General features: G+C 45.3%; 1 protein-coding gene across 2 annotated transcripts in view; it reads left to right on the top strand.

Moving 5' to 3' along the window:
* Window positions 1-17089, top strand: part of dnah9 (dynein, axonemal, heavy chain 9) — a 563627-nt gene that overhangs the window by 249749 nt on the left and 296789 nt on the right. The window contains exons 42-44 of one of the 2 annotated variants that reach the window (XM_078570706.1): window positions 1702-1863; window positions 3914-4110; window positions 4246-4408. In XM_078570706.1, the coding sequence (XP_078426832.1) occupies window positions 1702-1863; window positions 3914-4110; window positions 4246-4408 (522 nt within the window). Of the gene's footprint in view, window positions 1-1701; window positions 1864-3913; window positions 4111-4245; window positions 4409-4501; window positions 4641-17089 lie in introns of those variants that run through there. The other variant, XM_078570707.1, reaches the window with a different exon arrangement.

The following is a 17089-nucleotide window of genomic DNA, read 5'->3' as shown; positions in this document are numbered from 1 at the left end:
GCGTGATTGACAGTTGGCACTCAGACTCTAGCACCCCTGAGCTCCACGGGGAATGGCCAGCCCAACTGAAGCCAGGTGTGCCACACCACATCATGGCCGCTCACCCGGGCTGCCACCTCCTCCCGTGCCTTCTTGGTGAGGTGCGGTGGCCTCCTCCTCCCGTCGCTGGAGACGAGGGTGTCCCTTCTGGCAGCCGCCTCCTCCAGGAGGGCAGCGAGGCACTCGTCAGAGAAAGGCGGGTCCGACAGCCTCGCCGACCTCACCTCCCACATTGGGTTCTCCTTCCTGGGCCGCAGCCATGTCGCTGCTGCAGCTCCGACGCAGGCCGCCTCCCTGGGGCTGCCTGGGCCGCTTTTGAATCGGCCGCCAGGTCGCCATTGGACCCGGTGGACAGCAGGCCCCTGCCCCTGCCCCTTCTCAGAGGTTCTCGAGCTGGCTTTCATGCTGGGAGGGCCTTAATTGGCTCGTCGGAGTGAAATCGCCTTCCGGCCTCGATCACGTGCTGCGGTAGGCTTCCCGACTACCACCGCCTAACCCCGCTCAGCCCGCCCGACGAGGTCAAAATTCTGCCCTAAGTGTATCAGTAAAGGACTCAGTGATCACAGCTCCTGTTTATGTTTTGAGTGATCTTAACTGTATGCCCATCAGGATCAGTTCTGAGACCCTTTATCCAGGTCTACATCCATATCCACTTTGATACCTTCAACCATGAAATCAGTGCTACAATATTTTATTAGTGATTCACAATCCTTTTTTTTGTAGTAAAGCCTGACACAAAGGTGCCATTTAAATTCTCTGCTATACCTTGGGGAGTCCCTCTGAATCTGCCTTGAGGAATCCTTCAATGGCTTTTACAATCCTTAATGGTCCTCTGATTCATCATGTAGCTAAAAAAAAAAAATCACTATTGCTATAACAGCCACCTGCGAGCTTTTCCAATGGATTTTTAGCTGCTGTACGGGTAGGTATTTGTTGCCTTTATGGGAGCTCGATACCTGTGCTGTTCTCAGGACTATTTCCTTTGAAGCTGTGAAAATACGTTTTTTTTTAATTCATTCATGGAGTGTGGACGTTGTTGGCTTAGCCAGTATTTATTGTCCGCCCCCTATTGCCCTTGTTCAGAGGGCATTTGCTCCAGCTCGACTCGTTCTTCGATATGGTCCGTTAGCTAATGTTTGGTTTTGTTTCCCAAGTGCCCCTCCGATAATTCCAGGTACAGGCAGGACTTCCTTCTTTTCCAATGAATTGATTTTAAAGACATTCTGTTTAATGTCCTGTCTAGTAAGCTTGCCCATTGAACTGCCTAGCCTAATGTGCACATTTAACCTCTGGAAATCTGGGGTTTACAATGTTTGAGACACAGGAAAACAGTAAATTATATTGTAGGAAAAGTTGGAGAATACTTGAGGAAGGAGGTATGAACGTTTTGGATTTGAACTCACCCCTCCAACCACAACTATCATAGGTTATAGTAAGGTTACAGGTTATAAGGTATAGTCAGGTTGTTCCAAAACAGTGAATTGTGAAATACTTTGCTTAGTTACAGGATGCTAGTATATTTATGCAGAAGAAAGGACATTATTGGCTATAAAGTGCTTTGGGATATCTTCCGTTTGATTATATGATTGCGAACCTTTCACTTTTTTTCTGTTTAGCAGACTGCTGGTATCCTAATGCAGCTTTTGTCTGTGCTTTTCACAGGGTATTCTCTTCAGTACAACCGACTGTTTGAAAACTCCTCAAGACCTGGTCAAACTATATCAGCACGAGTCTAATCGCGTCTACAGGGATAAGATGGTGGAAGATAAAGACTTTGGCATCTTTGATAACATCCAGACTGAATTGGTGAAAAAGTTCTTTGATGTATGCACTGCAGCTTAAGGGTTTTAGCAATACAAGCCTGATAATGCGGACATCTCTGGCATTCAAGACATTCCCTTTCACTCATTCTGCAAACACGATGGAAAACATGGAAAATTAATTTGTTTGAAGCTATCCCAATGATTTAGATAGTGCGCGCCCCTCTATGTGATAGCTTGCTGTGGAGACCAAAAAGTCCCTAAATTTGTTCCTTGGACTATGCTGTGCCAGGTGACATCAACTGGTGTGGCAGTGGAAGGTTCACTGCTTGGTTGGCCTGAAGCCCGGGACTAGAAAGATTAAAAATTAGTACTGATTGCTGTCAAGCGACACCTGCTGGAAAGCTTGTGTGTGTGAAAATTGGTTCTATATTAGACAGATTCAGACTTGGACCTTTCTCTTGGTGATATTTTGAGACCAGCCTTGTTTGTTTGAAATGGGTACCCACCAACGTCAGAATTGTGCCAACTGGACTTCACTACCTTGACTCACACGTCAAGTTTAGTCACCTGGGTGCAGGATATCCTGTGCCCCAACTTTAATGGACGTACCCAGGAAAGTTGGAGAGAGGACAGATAATTGTGTTTAAGCAGATAGACCTTTCCCATTTAGATACAAACGGAAATAATCAAAAATATACGAATTCTTCAAAAATCTAGTCTCAGCCTCCATCCTGCATGCTGGGCGTCTATTAAGAGGGCACTACAGTGTAGTAGGGTACAGGTTTAGGAGCTGTGATTTGCCATGGTGAGATTCTTAGGGCCAGATTTTCTAGCCCCGCCCGCTGTCGGGATCATCTGGACCCGCCGAAAGTCGATGGACTTTTGCCTGGGCCGCTGCATCCCCGGCGGTGGGTCTCGCCACAACAGGGCTGGAAAATCCCGGCCTTGGTCTTGGCCACCAAACAGTAACCTACCCTAAATTCACTTGCCCACTTTTAACAGAGCACCAGAGGGTTGGGAGGCACTCATTAACCCGTCTGTTTTGCGTCAAAGGGTGCATGGTCCCCGTTGAGAGGAAACACAATAGCAAATTGGACAAGGGCAATTTTTAAAAATTCAGAAACATTTGCACCTTATGTTCATGTGAGCTTATTGTGAACAAACACCGCCCCACAGCCCACCACCAATCCCCCTCAAGTTTTTACATGTGATTGTAGATAAAGACAATGAAGTGTCCATGATTCAGCCAGAACCCGGATTTAATTTCTCCTGAGAAGGTTCATTTCATTTTTCCAATGGGATTGTTTACATGAGACACCGGAGTAATTTTAAGTTGAATCACTCGGCAAATAAAAACGATGATAGGGATTTGTACTTGTAAGGAAAAGGATATCAGCCGAGGTGTGAAGTGAGTGGCTGATTCAATATCACCTGCTTTCAGTTGGTCTTTGATAGACAAAAGACTCCCCCAGTGAGAACTCTGTTTTCATGCTGAGGTAGTTAATTCTTATGCACCTAACCCGCTGCAGGAGTGATGATGCTGCCCTGGTGGTGGTGCAGACAGCTCAAGTTGCAGTGGCAACATGCACTCTCTTTCTCCAACTGCACTGATCTTGTGTCACTATCGGTGTCCCCGGGAAACCCAAGCCCATTAGCTCCACGACCTTATCACTCCATCTGGTCTTCTGCCTACCTATGCTATGTTTCCCCTCCGACATTCCTTCCAGCATTATCATTTTTATACCATTGCTTCATACCACATGACCAAAGTATTTCAACTTCCCATCTGTCCACCACTGATAACTGTCTGTCTGTGTTGTCAACTCCCACCAGTGGTAACACCCACTAGTTTGTGCGTCTACCAGCCCATTTCACCCTCAGCCTCCTTTGGAAATGTCAAAGTTAATAAAAAAAACTGACCTTTTCCCTGCCTACCATCTTCTTGGTCCAACATTCTGCACCATAAGTGGCAAAGGAAATAGGATGCAGCCCCACCTGAATTGGAAAAACTGCCGCAGGATGTGAAGAGTAAGGGGCGATGAGCCACTCCGGTAAAAAAAAAGCCCCGATTCTTGAAAACGCAAAGTGACCCTGTGGCTTTTCCATCCTAGGACATGCAGGAGACTCTGGAGCAGACTAGAATGATGAACATGTACTGCCACTTTGCTCACGGTGTTGGGGAACCCAAGTACATGCCTGTCCAGGACTGGGAGACCCTAAACAAAATCCTGATGGAAGCTTTAGAAAATTACAATGAACTGAATGCTGCCATGAGCTTGGTCCTTTTCGAGGATGCCATGAGCCACATGTAAGGATATATACATTTTTTTTTTAATTTTAAAAAATGTCATTTTTTCAGTCACCTGCTATTAGTCACCTATTGTTAGTGATGTAAAAGAAATGTAAAAATGGAGTCATTTCTTCAGTGTTTGATTTGTTGCAGTTGCCGAATTAACCGGATTTTGGAGTCTCCCAGAGGAAACGCCTTGCTTGTGGGTGTCGGTGGGAGTGGTAAACAGAGTCTCACAAGGCTCGCGGCTTACATCAGTTCATTGGAGGTCTTCCAGATCACTTTAAGAAAAGGCTATGGCATTCCTGACTTGAAGGTAAGTGGAAGCAGGGTGAATATCAGCCCCTGTAACACAGTCTGGCTTCACCACTGAACAAAGAGCGCACAGAACAAGAACAGGGCATCTTGCCTGTCCTACCCACGTTTGCCATTGCATTAGAGGCAATTTGCAGTGTTGGAGAGAAACCTAGGGAGAGCAATAACCACAGTCAAACATTCAAGAAGGAAAATTTCCTGACAGTTCTCCCTAGTTCCAATGGCAACCGAAGGTAATAAACTCTGGGATATCAATCTGATTTAGATGACCACTGTAGAAACGTCAGCTATAAGTTTTTCAGGCTGACCAATAGACTTATTCCACTATTTTGGAATCATAATCTCCTCATTAATTATAAGAATGAACTTCCAATTTAAACATAGCTGTCCTCTAAGGTAACAAAATGGGGAGAAGCCATGCCTGTGATCATAGGACTTCCTTGGTGAGTTTTCCATCTCGATGGTGTCGTGTGCAGAGGTAAAAAGCATTCGTCAACAGCTTCAGGAGGGCACAGGAGGGATCAGATAGACTGTCAGCCTGAGATTTTCTCCTGCATTTCCATGTTAGGGTGGTTAGACAGCGATATTGACTGTCACCAGAGTTGTGAAGCAGATAGAGTGAAAATGAGAAGCTGTTCTCTGGTGCAGTGAGCCACATACTGGGTGAGGACAGAAACTTGTCGGAGTTTCAACATATTTCCAACATAATTCTTGTAAAAGATCATAGAGATAATAGAGCTCTGACTCCCCCTCCACCCCACCCGCCCACCTAATACCTGACTCAGAAAATGGTGGAAAACCAGTTGCACCATTTTTATAATATGTAAGAGCAAATGAATGTCAAGGGAGAGGAACCAGGGCAGGAACTCCCTAAATTGGTAAGTCCGACTCCTAGGCCTCATTTAAGATCCAGCTGTACAGTGGAAGCTGGTGCCCCTAGCGAGGTGACTGGATGTGGGTTTCACCAGTGAGGCCCAGGTCAGAGATGAAGCCTGTTCCCTGAAGAAACATCACACCTGACATTTACACCACGTTCTCCTAATGCCCTGCTGTCACTGCAGTAACAGAGCAGTGGAAACCCGGAAGAAATAGTGTAAAAGCCAGTTTTTGCACTTCTTCTTTGATGATTTAAGCTTTCAAAGTTTTTTTCCCCCTTTTGAATTCTGCATGGGATGTCGGTAAGGCCAGCCTTTGTTGCCCATCCCTAAAGGACGTTAGCGAACAAGATGGGCATTTATGACATTGGATGATAGTTTTGTGGTCACCATTTCTGAGACTAGCTTTCAATTCCAGATTTAGTAACGTATCATGGTAAGATTTGAACCCATGTCACCAGAGCATTAGCATAGGTCTCTGGGTTACTAGTCCAGTGACATTGCCTCTCCACCACCATCTCCTCGGTAAGCATAAGAGGGAAGGTTGGGGAAACCCTGCTCCAGGTATAGGTGATTTATAAACAAAATTAGTCATTTTGCTCAGGGGTTTGAAGGGTATGTGACCAGGATTTGACATTCCTCAGCAACCTCCCTGTCTCAAGGGCAGTGGAGCACAGAGCTGACACGATGCTTGTGTCCATATATTCCATATTAATAAGGGGCCCTTCCACTAATCTCACAAACTCCAGCAAAGTCAGTACTAACGCGTAACCACTAGGGTCTTGTAAAGGAAACGTATGCTTCAGCTTTTCAGCTGGTCATTTGACCTGTTAATTACCTGCCATTTGGAGAGGCTGAGAAGTGGGAATGAATATGAAAGCAAATAGTTAGATGTAGCTAATCTGATTGGTTGTCACTCATTTGTAGATTGTACAGAAACCCCAATGATCTGGGCCCAGATCTCCCGGTTGGCGTTAATGCTGAGCGCATTGACGCTGCCCTTTAAGATCTCTGCGACCCAACCCTTTTACGCTTTTTCAGCTGTCTCCTCCGACCCTGGCTGAAGGGCCAGCACAGCCACGTCCATCCCTGGAGGAGATCAACGGGAGCCAGAATAGATGGGAGAATGAAGGACACGTCCCCTTATCATGACTGTAGCTGCTGCATTTAAAGGCCCAAGTCTTTCAGTAAGTGAGTGAGTTAGTGAATGGGTGAGGTGAGTAACTGAGGGAGGTGGGTGAAGTGTGTAGGTAGGTGAGTAGCTGAGTGGGTAGTTGGGTAGGTTGGGGGGGGTGGCGGATAGTCAGATGGTCGGGTGGGGTGGTCAAGGGGATAGTTGGGTCAGGGGGTTAGTCGGGTGGGATGGGGTGGTCAGGGGATTAGTCAAGTTGGATTGGTGGGGCAGGAAACCAGGTATTAAACTGTCTAGAGTTTCCTGGGTAAGTCCCGTGGATCTGGCCAAAGTCTCTGCCCTGAGCTCCATGTCGGACACTTTCACTGAAGGCCCCGAGCTACTTTAATCAGCCCATTGTAAGTTTAAACTCCCGGGACAATGACAGTACGTGTGTGTGCCTCAGGACTTCTGCAGGGTCCTGACGCGCATCTCCCAACTTACATCCCATCTTCAACGATCTGAAGACCAGGAGACTTAGGGGCCATAGACAATAAACTGTATCAAATAGTTAATAATTAAAACGGTTGTTAAGAACAGATTTTGTACGATTGTTGATTATGATTGATTATATAAATATAAAAACTGTTTAAAACAGTACCCTACATCTCAGGAATGTTCACAGGTAATCTTCTCATTTTGGGGATTAAATGGTTTATATTTTGATTGAGCTGGCTGAATCCTTAAAGACATCACTGTGGTCTGGGTCTCCGCCAGGTGCACAGAGAACTGGTGCCTGGGAATAACATGCAGTCCTCCTTCAACCTACTCATCGCAGACATGATAGAATTTTTGTGAAAGGAAAGACTCACTCCACTGTGAGGGCATTCTGCAACATATAGAGAAGTACTTCTCACTATGCTAAATGGTACAGATTAAGAACAGACTCCGTAAACCAAAGCTGGTCATGAATCAGAGGCAGCTGCATTACAACACCACCACAATCTGTAACCTCGTAGCCTAGCACTAAACCAGGAGATTAGCTCCAATTCAATCGGGTGTGGCATATAGAAGGTGATGCCAAAAGTAGCAAGCATATGCTAGAAAGAGGCTCTAAGAAGATAGACCCACAATAGAGGGCCAGCTGCATGTTCCAAAAGCAGAAACTTATATCAAGCTAAGCTGAGCCACAACCAATGCATTAGAGTGAAGATGTTTAACCCCAATCAGTTGAGAATAGTGGTGGACATTAGGCAACTAACAGGAGGAGGAGCCTCCATCCACATTCCCATCCTCAGCTAACGGGAGCGAAAGAAACAGAGGAATGACTGGAAGTATCTTACTTGGTCTGCTCCTGAGATGATCAATATCATAGATGCCAATATTCATGTGACCTTAAGAAGTAGCTGAGCACATTGGAAGGTTATGGGCCATGATAACATCCTGCTTGTAGTGCTGAAGACTTGTGCACTAAAACTAGCTGACCCACTAGCTAAGCTACTTCAGAGCATCGATGATACCGGCACCTTCCCAACAATGTGGACAATTGCCCAGCAAAGTCTTATTCATAAAAAATAGCAGCAAATCTAACTATGCCAGTTAACATCCCATCAGTCTCAGCAATCACCAGCAAAGTTATAGAGGAAACAGTGAGCAAATGACACCAGTAACTTGCTTGCTGACTCATAGTTTCAATCACAGAGAAGAGGAGTAACTGTCCTCAACATCAAGGAAACATCCCACAGAGTACAGCACTGGGGAGTCCTGGAAAAACTGAGATCAAAGGAGACTAAAGTGAAAACTCCCCAGTAGCTGGAGTTAAACCTGACATAAAACAAGATTGTTGTGGTCGTCAAAGTCTAATCATGGCAGCCAAAGAACATCATCATCAGAGTTCCTCAAGGCAGGATCCTGAAGAAACCATTTCCAGATGCTTCATCAATGACCATCCCCTGATCATAGCATGAGGGATGGAGTTTTCCCGCTGTTAATTCTATAGTGCTGCATTAATAACTTCTTCCATTATCGATCAGCCCATGCCAGCCTACAGGAGGACCTGGATAGAATCTGGGCTCCAGCTGCCATGTAGCAAGAAGGGTTGGAGCCATATAAGAAGGCATAATCATCTCCAATAAATAAATGGCCCACCAACTTCAATGGTCCCACCATTCCCGAGGCCTCATTATCAACATCCTTGGGGTTATCATTGACAAGAAGCTTAAGGAGAGTCAGTGGCATAGCGGTCATATCACTGAACTAATAATCCAAAGGCCCAGGCTAATGCTCTGGGGACACAGGTTCAAATCCCACCACGGTAGCTGGTGGAATTTGAATTCAGTTAAATCTGGAATTCAAAAGCACCTTCAGTAATGGTGACCATGAAGCTATCATTGATTGTCGTAAAAAACCCAACTGGTTCACCGAATCAATGCCCTTTAGAGAAGGAAACCTGCTGCCCTTGCCTGGGCTGGCCTACATGTGACTCCAGGTCCACAGCAATGTGGTTGACTCTTTACTGCCCTCTGCAATGGCCTAGCAAGCCACTCAGTTCAAGGGCAATTAGGGGCAGACAACAGGAGATTAAAGTGAAAACTCTCCAGTAGCCGGAGTTAAACCTGACACAAATCAAAATTGTTGTGGGTAATGGGCATGGGCAACAAATACTGGGCTTGTCAATGACGCTGACATCTCATCAAAGAATACAAAAACTGGACCAACCATATCAACACTGTCACTACAGAAGCAGGGTAGAGCCTGGGGTCTCTGCAATGAATGACTCACCTCCTAACCCCTCAATGCCTCTCCACTACAGAGCTTGTTATGGCACAATGGATGGTAAATGCCAAGCTGCTCAAATCCCAGAGGGAGACTTAAAACAACTGCCACAATTGTTTTGCAATTTGTATTTTATTTCGAGATGCGTGCCTTGTATTCAGTAGTAATAAGTCCACTGAGACTTAGAGATTTTTAAGAAAGCTAAATTAAACATTTATTAATAGAAGAAAATATTTTAAGCACATACATAGGCTTACAAATTGCAACTATAATAACTCCTAAATTCCCTAATTAATCTGACTCCCAGTCACACATCCGTTAAGGCAACAGTAAAACAACATAGATTTCAACAGACCCAGACAAAGTGATTTTTCTTAGCCTTAGTTCCTGTAGACAGCAGCTTGATGCATAGACGCTGGAGGCTTATCACACTTGTTAAATCTCAGAATGCCTTCCCCCTTACTCATAACCTCATCTCCTTATACATGTCTCTCCCTTTTTCATGTAAATTCCGTTGTTCCAATATATCTTTGTAACTTTATTTTTCTCACAATTTGTAGTTTTCATATTACCTGTAACCTTTGGGAAAAAATAAACACACTGTTTGGCTTAACTTCTTATGGCTAGGTGTAACATCTTGCCATCTCTTTGAAATTCAAACTAACCTAATTTATCTAAAAAGCAAGTGTTCCTCACACCTCATTCTAAAACTTCAGCCATGTTTACATATTTAGCATTTCAAACCTAGCTTCCTTTTTGATAACTCAAAAGCTTCAGACCAACTGTCTCCAATTCAATTAAATCCCCCCCACACACATCCACACAGAAAAACTAATCCAAACCCCAACTATTAACCTCCCTTTACAATAAATCACAATAATATTATGAAGATTACTATATTTTCATGACAAGCTCGTCAGGACTGTGATTGAATACTCATCACTCGCCTCACTCAGGAAGCTTGACACCAGGCAGGGCAAAGCAGCCAGTTTCATTGGAATTCCTGCCAATGAATTCAGTATTCCCCCACTCTCCCATGTTGCTGCCTGGTGTACAATCTACAGGATGTACTGCAGCAACTCAGCAAGGTTATCTCAACTGCTCCTGTCAGCCCAGGTGAGAAGGAACAACGCCACGGGAACACCATCACCTGCAAGTTGCCTCCAATCCAAGGAGAACTCTTACAACCTTCTCAATTAATTTGACCTTAGCATCACTACGACCTGAGAACACATTAATGGAATGTTTTTTGCCCTGTTTGCTGGCCGATGTCTCACCCTTAATCACATATTTGATCCTGCTTCCTCACACCAGCTTGAGCTATTTTCACCCCTTTTTCTAGCTACTGACTCTACACTCAGTATAATTAGCCCTGGACTGTGTCTAATTCATGTTCTTCGTCCCCACAGACCCACACTAACCCAAGAAGCTTATGTTCACATGCATACAATACATAACCTGAATATTTCATGAAGGGTATATATGTAAAAGGACAGAACTTCAATTCACAAGACACAATGACCTGGAAATCCTCTGAGTCATGATCCCTGATTGCGGCTTGTCTATTTCTGATATTTACCTCCGCTGTCCGTGCTGCCCATTGAATTGAGGGTGGGGGGTTGCAGGGAAGATACTGAATTTGCATGGGCGAGACAGGCAGAGCTCTGGTGCCCACCTACCCCAAGCGTCCACAAAATTCAGCACCCCCCCCCTCCCCCCGCCCCCCCACTATTGGCAATGGTTGCCTTGATCTCCGTCTAACCCCAGCAATGACTCAATTAGCCCAGGTAACAAGGGCCGAACAGGAAAAAAAAAACAAAACACAAAGAGATAAATCTCTTTCTTTGGGGGATCCAAACCAATTTCCCCGGCTGGGTCCCAACATTTTCACCCATCGTTTTTACCCAGGGCCAGTACAGTTCAATTCACTTGGCTACCAGCCTCCAGGGATTCATCAGATCGGTGGGAAGTCTTTGTGTGAAGACTCCCTAGCCCTGTCTCCATCCTCTTGCCTTGGTAGCGTTTGCTCGGTATGTGTCAACATGGAGCTTCTGCCCTTCACCAGGTATATTGGAAACCCCTGGAAAGTAGGATCAGACACGGCTGTGGGTTGACACATTCCCTGCGGATTTTTGGGTCGAATAATATTTGGGAGAGTTTGCTGACTTTAACTGCAGTAACCGGTAGAATGAGCTGGTTTGATGGCAGGCTGCTTCATACATCTATTTCAGAGAAAAGGCCACAAACTGACCAAGCTGAACAACAGATACCTAAAACGTGCTGTAATCTGTCTGATTTCTTGACAGCTTTAGGATAATCTTATGAGTCAATAAATCACAGACGTAATGATAGCTTTCAGACGCTCACTGGCCTTTTCCTTCTCAAGAGAGAGATGACCCACTGAAGTGAGACTGTCAGAATCAGTCAGATGGTGATAATTTGGTTGGCCAGTTTCAAGTGTTATTGGGCATGAGGTATCAGTCATCATTTTGTGAGACACTGTGATTTATCCATTAGATTCGGTGGATAGGCCCACAGCATGAATTGAAGTCCAGTTGGATTTCAGTGTAAATAATGCCTGTTTAATATGATAGGTGTGTGAGTCATGGCAGCTGAATGAAAACGTTTCAACTCCCAAAAGCTTTATTCAGGAGCTGACCACAACTGATTGAATATTGCTGAAAAGAGAGACGTGTGGCTGAAGCTTTTCATCTCGCACTCATCAGGACAAACACAAGAATGCCAAATTTCAAATGAATTTTTGACAATTCTTGCATTTGCTCTGATGAGTGCAAGATGAAAAGCTTCAGCAACATCTCTCTCTTATCAGCAATATTCAAGTTCTGGCCTAACAACTCATCATGTTATTGCTGATAGACAAGGGCACTGAATGTCAGCTGAAAATATTACCAGGCCCGGCTGCCTCAGTTAAGTGGCCTGCCAACACCATGGCTCACACATGACTCCTGAGGGGTCTTGACCGGGTGGATGTGGAGAGGATGTTTCCTCTTGTTGTAGAATCTAGAGCTCGGGGTCACTGTCTAAAAATGAGGGGTCGCCCATTTAAAACGGAGATGAGGCGAAAATATTTCCCTCAGAGGGTCGTGACTCTTTCTGAAAAGGCGGGTGGAAGCAGAGCCTTTGAATATTTTTAAGGCAGAGGCGGATAGATTCTTGTTAAGCAAGGGGATAATGGGTTATCGGGGGTAGGCAGGATGCAGATTTGAGGTTACCATCAGAGCAGCCATGGTCTTATTAAATGGTGGAGCAGGCTTGAATGGCCTTCTCCTGCTCCTTGTTCGTATGTTCACAAACTCAGCCACACCAGTGGGGTGAGGATCATTGTCACTAATGCAATCCTACCTTAGCATGAGTCAGATACGTCGGGAAGAGAAAAAGGATCCCCATCCCTCAAAAGAGTAGGGATATTTTCAAAATCTGATGTCTGATAGCTGCAGACCTAATCTTTTAAATCATTTCGTCGTCTAAAACCAGTGCAGTGGAGTGTTACATAGGATGGCTTGGATTTTATAATCAGTGGAGGAGCAATAGTGCTCACCGCTGAAATCGAAGTCAATTGCTCACAAAGATCTTGGAATCTCTGTGGCGTAGTTTTCTCTTTTCCGGACAGTAGTTTAAACCTGGTGCCAAGTGAAGGAGTCTGCAAATGTGCTCTGGTGTCAGCAAGCAGCCAATTACATTCACGTATCCTCACAGACAGCAAACCAGGAAGTAAAAGCTACTAAATCTCTTTCCTGTTAATTTAAGATTTCAGAAAACAAAATAAATGATCAAGACGGTCCATGTTCTATTCCTGAGCTGCTATCTTATCTCACTTGGAGCAGCACTGGCAATGAACTGGCATTAATTCACTTGGCCGAGTGCCGGGAAATCTCAGTCCGGTGCCCTGCGACTGATCTAACTGTGCTTGAGTGGAAGCTGGGGGGAGGCATCAAGCCTTAGAGAATTAAGAGAGGCTATGTGTTTCCTGTGATCGAACAAGTTGCTATCACTCATTGGAACGGGACTAAGTAATAAATGGCTTCTGTCATCTGTGGAGCTGAAAGGACAACAAAAGTTTAGAGATTCAGGATTCGAGGGAGACAGTTGGAGGGCAAATAAAAATTTAACCTTTGATAAGGAGACTTGAATTATGACAGTGCTTTTGAAACAAAACAATCACAAATCTGATTCAGACTAAATACTTGTTCTGTACGTGCTGACTACGGCCTGGATTTTCGCCACGTCCGACAGTCTTTCTGTCTTAGCGAAAACCCCGGAATTGGCCAAAATTTCTAAGTCTCTCCCCCAAACCTGGCAATTCCCATCTTCGCGGGGGAGGGACTGGAGTCGGGCCAGGGTTTGCGCATATGTGATTCACAGCAGCAGCTGGCCATTTAAATCACCAGCTGCCTCCACTGAAGTGGGATTTTTGAAGAACAGGAGTGTGGAATCCAGAGAGTGCAGATTAGAACAGGTAAGAGGAGGTATGAACTTGGTGGATTCTTATAGATAGCCAGGGTACCCCTTTGGATAGGGTTCCGGGAGACTTTTGGGAAAGGTATGGCACCCTTTGGGAGAGCACCCTATAGGATTGTTAATTGGGATTGGGATTATGCACAAACTCTTTGGAACTGTCAAGCTATCAAAGAAGTGTCCATGTCCAGCTGTCTAGGAGATGTCCAGCTGTCAAGAAAATGTTAAGGAGCTCTCCAACTTTCCAATCTGTCAAAGTTACCCAGGAAGTGTCAAACCTGTCAAGGAACTGTCCAAGGAAACTAGGCAAGTTGGCACGGAAGGAGTAAAGGCAAAGGGTGGTGAGGGGGGGCATGGGTTGGCATAAATTGGCATAGAGGTATGGAGCGAATGGAGGTGGATAGAGGGGCACTAAATTGGCATAGAGGTCTGAGGGCCATGGGGGTTAGGTGGGGGCCATAGGTTGGTATAGGTTGGCATGGATAGGGCATGGGAGTGGGTGAGGGACAGAGGGACGTCCTTTGTTTCGTTATTATTTTTTATTTATATACAGTGTCGGGGCACAGAGGCAGGCCTTGCGCCCAGCTTGCCTCCGCGCCCGGCAGCCTGCGCATTTGTTCCAGGGTTGGCCACTGCAACTCCTGTTTTTGCCTGTCCCCTCTCCCTCCCGATTGAATATCCCATCCGCAGGTGGCTACTTTCAAAGATTGGGTTCGCTGAGCCAGGAAATCTCCCGACTGTGCTCCCGACTCAAGGATGACAACCTGGGCCTGTGTGTTACAAAAAAAAACATTCAGCTAGGTGTGCTTGTGGACTAGTGCCTATCTAAACTGTTGAAGTCTCTTTCTTTCTCACTGTTCTGTTTCCCTTGTCTGCTTCTGCTTAACACAAAGGAGCTTAATCTACCTCTTCCTCAATAGGGATCTATCTCTGTCTCCCACTAATCATGGTGTCTGTTTGTCTTTGCCTGTACCCATTAATTACTGTATGATGTTTAGTCTGTCTAAATTTCCAATTATTGGAGATGCTTAGTTTGCCTCAGTCAGGAATTGAAGTGATTTAAGGTGCTACTCCAGTACAGGTCCTCCTGATTTTCGTACTGTTCTTGATTTTCTCCCGAGATTTCCAAAATTGACTTCTTTCATTGCTGGTTGGATCTTGCAAGATGAGGGAAGGAGAGTCCATGCACCTGCTTCATTCTTGGTTCTTATTGTGACATCTCTCAGATCTGGTTCAGTAGTTGGGGGTTAAAAGTACAGGAAAGCTTGAAATTAATGCTCCCACCTTGCTGCTGCTGCTGAACACTCCTGCAATGGTGCTGCCCTGGAACAAACAGAAAAACATTTAAAACCCTTACAGGCTCTGCAGAGTAGTGTTGCTCATGGAGTGATTCAGCTGGGGTTTCTAAACAGCATGAGAAAGCCCACCAATTTCTGTGCAACTGATTAACTGCCTTAATTAAGTACGTTGTTCCCATAGCGAAATGTACTTAATCAATGTTCCATTTACTATTGCAAATACCACAGGTATATTCTAACTTTACAAACTGATTGCTCCTTTATAAACTCCTCACAGCCACCAATAGTACCATCAAAGGTAATCATAGTGAAAAAAATAGATTTTTAAACTTGAACTTCAGTAGTATATACATAATTACTTCCATTTCCCCATTTTTACTGAGTCCGTGTTGACTACATTTATATTGTGAGGTTAAATGAAGCTGACAATGTCATAGGACCGCGATCAGCCCCCGACCATGATTTCACACTGGCTGGCCAATTAACAGCCAGTGAAACGCGCGCTGAAGAGCTCAGCGCCGCCAGGGTGGGGGCGGGAAGAGGGCGGACGATGACGTCACTGCGGGCCTGGGTGAGCGCTCCCCGCGAGAGAGCTCCCCGAAGGCAGACAGCTGCCTCAGGGAGCTGGAGACCTTCAAAAGATCAAATAAAGCTTCAAAAAGCTGCAAAAAGATGTCCACGCATCACAACCAAGAACCTGAAAATCTACCTCATAAAAATGCTGTCCACAGATATTTATTTTTATTCTTCATAATGGACGCCTCATCCCGGCCCTTGGATGACGTTTGATGAAAAATGTAAAGGCCGCCCGGCCGATTCACCCGTCCGCCAACCGTAATGTTGGACAGGCCACGAAAAATCAGAGACAATTGCGCCGTTAATGGGCTTAATCGGCCTCTTAATTGTCGGTGGGCACGCTTCCGAATTTTGCGTGCGCCCGCCGAGTGAAATGCCACGTGAGTGCGCGATGAGACCGGGACACTTGCCCGACGCCGTCTCGAGCGATTTTATGCCCAATCGGGTCGGGCATGCGCCCGCCCACGGGGCGTAAAATTCTGCCCAGTCTACATCAATCTCAGGCAATAATAAGCAAGTTCCAGGTCATCAATGATCACACTCACATTTCTAGTTTATAACTGATTCCAGCCATGTACTACATGTCAACCTAATTTACAACAGACATTTCTGAACAACAATAATTTCATGCATTTTAAAAAGGGCCTTTAGTGTAGCAGGCAGTTTCAAGGTGCTTTGACAGTGAAGCACGTCAGGAGATGTTTAGATGTCATCTGAACAAAAGTTTGATCAAAGAGGTAGGTTTTATGGACTGTCTTAAAGGTGGAAAGAGGGAGAGAGGCGGAGGGGTTTAGGAAGAGAATTCCGGGCTTTAGACTTCGGCACTTGAAGGTGTTGATGCCAGTGATGGAGAAATTAAAACCAGGGTTGCCGAAGAGGCCAGAGTTAGAGGAGTGCAGGAGAGTTGTAGAGCTGGAGGTGATAAGAGAGACGGAAAGGGGGGAAAGTCATGGAAGGATTTGAAACAAGAATGAGAAATTTAACAAATGAGGCATTGCTTAACCAGAAGCCAGTGCAAGTCAGTGAGCAGAGGGGTGATGGATGAATTGTCCTGGGTGTGAGTTAGAACAGGGGCAGCAGAACATTAGATAACGTTAAGTTTATGGAGGGTAGAACGTGGGTGACTGGTCTGGAGAGCATTGGAATAGTCAAGTTTCAGGAAAACAAAGGCATGGATGAGGGTTTCAGCAGCAGATGAACTGAGGCAAGGCAGAAACAAAACAAAAACAGAAACAGAAATACCTAGAAAAACTCAGCAAGTCTGGCAGCATTGGCGGAGAAGAGCACAGTTGACGTTTCAAGTCCTCATGACCCTTCAACAGCAAGGCAGAGTTGGGTGATGATACAGAGATGGAAATAGCCAGTCTTAGTGAATGTGCGGATATGTGGTCATAAACTCATCTGAAGTTCAAATGGAAACCAAAGTTGCAAGCAGTCTGGTTCAGTTGCCAGGAAAGGGATAGAGTTGGTGGCATGAGAAAGGAGTTTGTCACAGAGGACAAAGACAAAGACTTTGGTCTTCCCAATGTTTTGTTGGAAATTTCTGCTCACCCAATATTGTCTGTCAGACA

Source organism: Cetorhinus maximus, chromosome 24 (assembly GCF_964194155.1).
Source record: "Cetorhinus maximus chromosome 24, sCetMax3.hap1.1, whole genome shotgun sequence".
In the NCBI taxonomy this organism is placed as follows: Eukaryota; Metazoa; Chordata; class Chondrichthyes; order Lamniformes; family Cetorhinidae; genus Cetorhinus; species Cetorhinus maximus.
This window is presented reverse-complemented; position numbering and strand designations above follow the sequence as displayed.